The sequence below is a fragment of the Echinops telfairi genome, unplaced genomic scaffold (assembly GCF_000313985.2).
Source record: "Echinops telfairi isolate 266 unplaced genomic scaffold, ASM31398v2 ScPeMD7_1;HRSCAF=3_0, whole genome shotgun sequence".
Classification (NCBI taxonomy): domain Eukaryota; kingdom Metazoa; phylum Chordata; class Mammalia; order Afrosoricida; family Tenrecidae; genus Echinops; species Echinops telfairi.
The window spans coordinates 48,137,696-48,139,532 of record NW_022103896.1 but is presented as its reverse complement, the minus strand read 5'-3'; the positions used below and the strand labels follow the sequence as shown (position 1 = coordinate 48,139,532).

General features: G+C 41.0%; 2 protein-coding genes across 2 annotated transcripts in view; both read left to right on the top strand.

Moving 5' to 3' along the window:
• LRRC69 (leucine rich repeat containing 69) overlaps positions 1-871 on the top strand; it is a 155,092-nt gene extending 154,221 nt beyond the window's left edge. Inside the window, exon 9 of the mRNA XM_004697719.2 lies at positions 834-871. The gene's annotated coding sequence lies outside the window, so the exon portion shown is untranslated. The remainder of the gene's footprint in view (positions 1-833) is intronic.
• Positions 872-971: 100 nt separating this feature from the next.
• Positions 972-1,837, top strand: part of SLC26A7 (solute carrier family 26 member 7) — a 136,978-nt gene continuing 136,112 nt past the window's right edge. The window contains exon 1 of the mRNA XM_004697718.2: positions 972-1,164. Coding sequence (XP_004697775.1) covers positions 972-1,164 — 193 coding nt within the window. The remainder of the gene's footprint in view (positions 1,165-1,837) is intronic.

Sequence of the window (1,837 nt, the reverse complement as noted above, 5' to 3'; positions counted from 1 at the left end):
AAAACACCCAAAAAATCTTCCAGGGCACATCAAACAATAGTTTGAGCCATATGCGATATTGTATGTGTGTGTGTGCGTGTGTATTATTTGATTTAGGGAAACAGAAAATTGAACGAATGGTTTCAGAAACAAGGAAGAACCCTTGCTACAAATATTTGCTTATTGTGATGCTTATTTTCTTAGCCTAGGAGATAAAATTTCAGTTTATTTAGAAGAACTGGCTATTCCTTTCCCAGAATGGGCAGTTGGCTAGGGAATGACTGCTTCCCTATGAATGAAAACCTCATTTAGCAGGAAATAAAAAAATGATAAGAACTTCTAGCAGTGCCCTGTCATATTTTCTGAATCTTGGAGACCTGGGAGTTAACTGGTATATTGAAAAATATATACTTTTCAAAGACGTGAGGCTGAGTTCTCTGTATTTTGCATGGCAGACGACTCGGGCAGTTTGATGTTTTTGCAGAGCTTGTGGGGAAGAAATTGGACTAGCTGAGTACTTCCTGCTTTATTAGCATAACCCAGCCCCCTTCCAACACACGCCCAGAACTATCTCATTAACCATTGGGATTGGAGCCAAAAACATAAGACTACAGTGAATATAAAGAGAATTACTGGCGAAAGAGCTCTAGACCAACTTAAGACTAAATCCTTTACTTTCCCAAGATCAGAAAATGTTACGATACCAGGAATCCATTTCATTCAGAGGACAGTCCAAGGTTTTAATCTATTTATTTTTAAAATCTAGAATTAGCTACACTATGATGACATACAGCCCAGCTGCATAGATGTAACATTTTCTGTTAATCTTTCTCTCTTTCTCTTTTTCTGGGTAGCTTTGACACTGTAAACCACAGAAGATTTGGAGACTGGCATTGGAAAGGAGGTGTTCTGCACCGTTTTTTTGGGTTTGCTTTTGAGTTTTCATTTTTAAAGAAATTTTACTTCAACGAGAGGAAATCTGAAGAAAAAAAATGACAGGGGCAAAGAGGAAAAAGAAAAGTGTGCGCTGGAGCAAGATGCATGCCCCCCATTGTGAAGACATTAAAAAGTGGTGTCGAAGGCGGCTGCCTGTTCTGGAATGGGCACCGCATTATAATCTGAAAGAAAACTTGCTTCCAGACGCGGTGTCTGGGATCATGTTGGGAGTTCAACAGGTGACTCAAGGTAAGTGATTGCATCTGATTTTCCTGTTCTATGCAGACTCCTTGTCTTTCTGATTTCTTGTGAGCCAGGATTAACAAGATAGCTAAAGATAAGCGAATATTTAATGAAGTTGGGCGAAATAAGCACTTCGACTATGTCTGTGGATGAAAGGTTTCCTCCTTGCCTCTCTTTTCCCTCTACTTTCTGATAGCCCTTAAGCACTGGACGGACGTTTGAATGGTATTACATATTTGCATCTTCAAAATCCTAAGAGCAAAAGATGAGTGATTGCGGGCAAACGCGTTTTTGTAACTCTGCCTTGCTGACAAGAATTTCCTACTTGTGCTGAATTAAGCAAGCTGTAAAGGCTCTCCTGGCTGGAGCCGCATCTTTTTGTAAACCTAATTAGCAGTGCACAATTACCTGTTTAGCCGGGATAGTCGCTTGAAGCCAGGAGCAGACCTTTCCGTACATAAAGGAGGCGCTTTGCCAAGTGGATTATTTGCTAAGAAAACCCCGTTTGTCCTTGGAGCTCGCCTTTTACTGTGCATGCCGACTCCTGTGTCACCTTCCCCCTGCATCTGCTTCTCAACAGAACTTTAAGCCGGCGAGGACTCTGATTTTCTTTTTCTCAAAGCATGTTCCAAACAGTAGGTTCCCTTGGAGTAAACGTGTGTGTTTTCCTTAAAGGCAT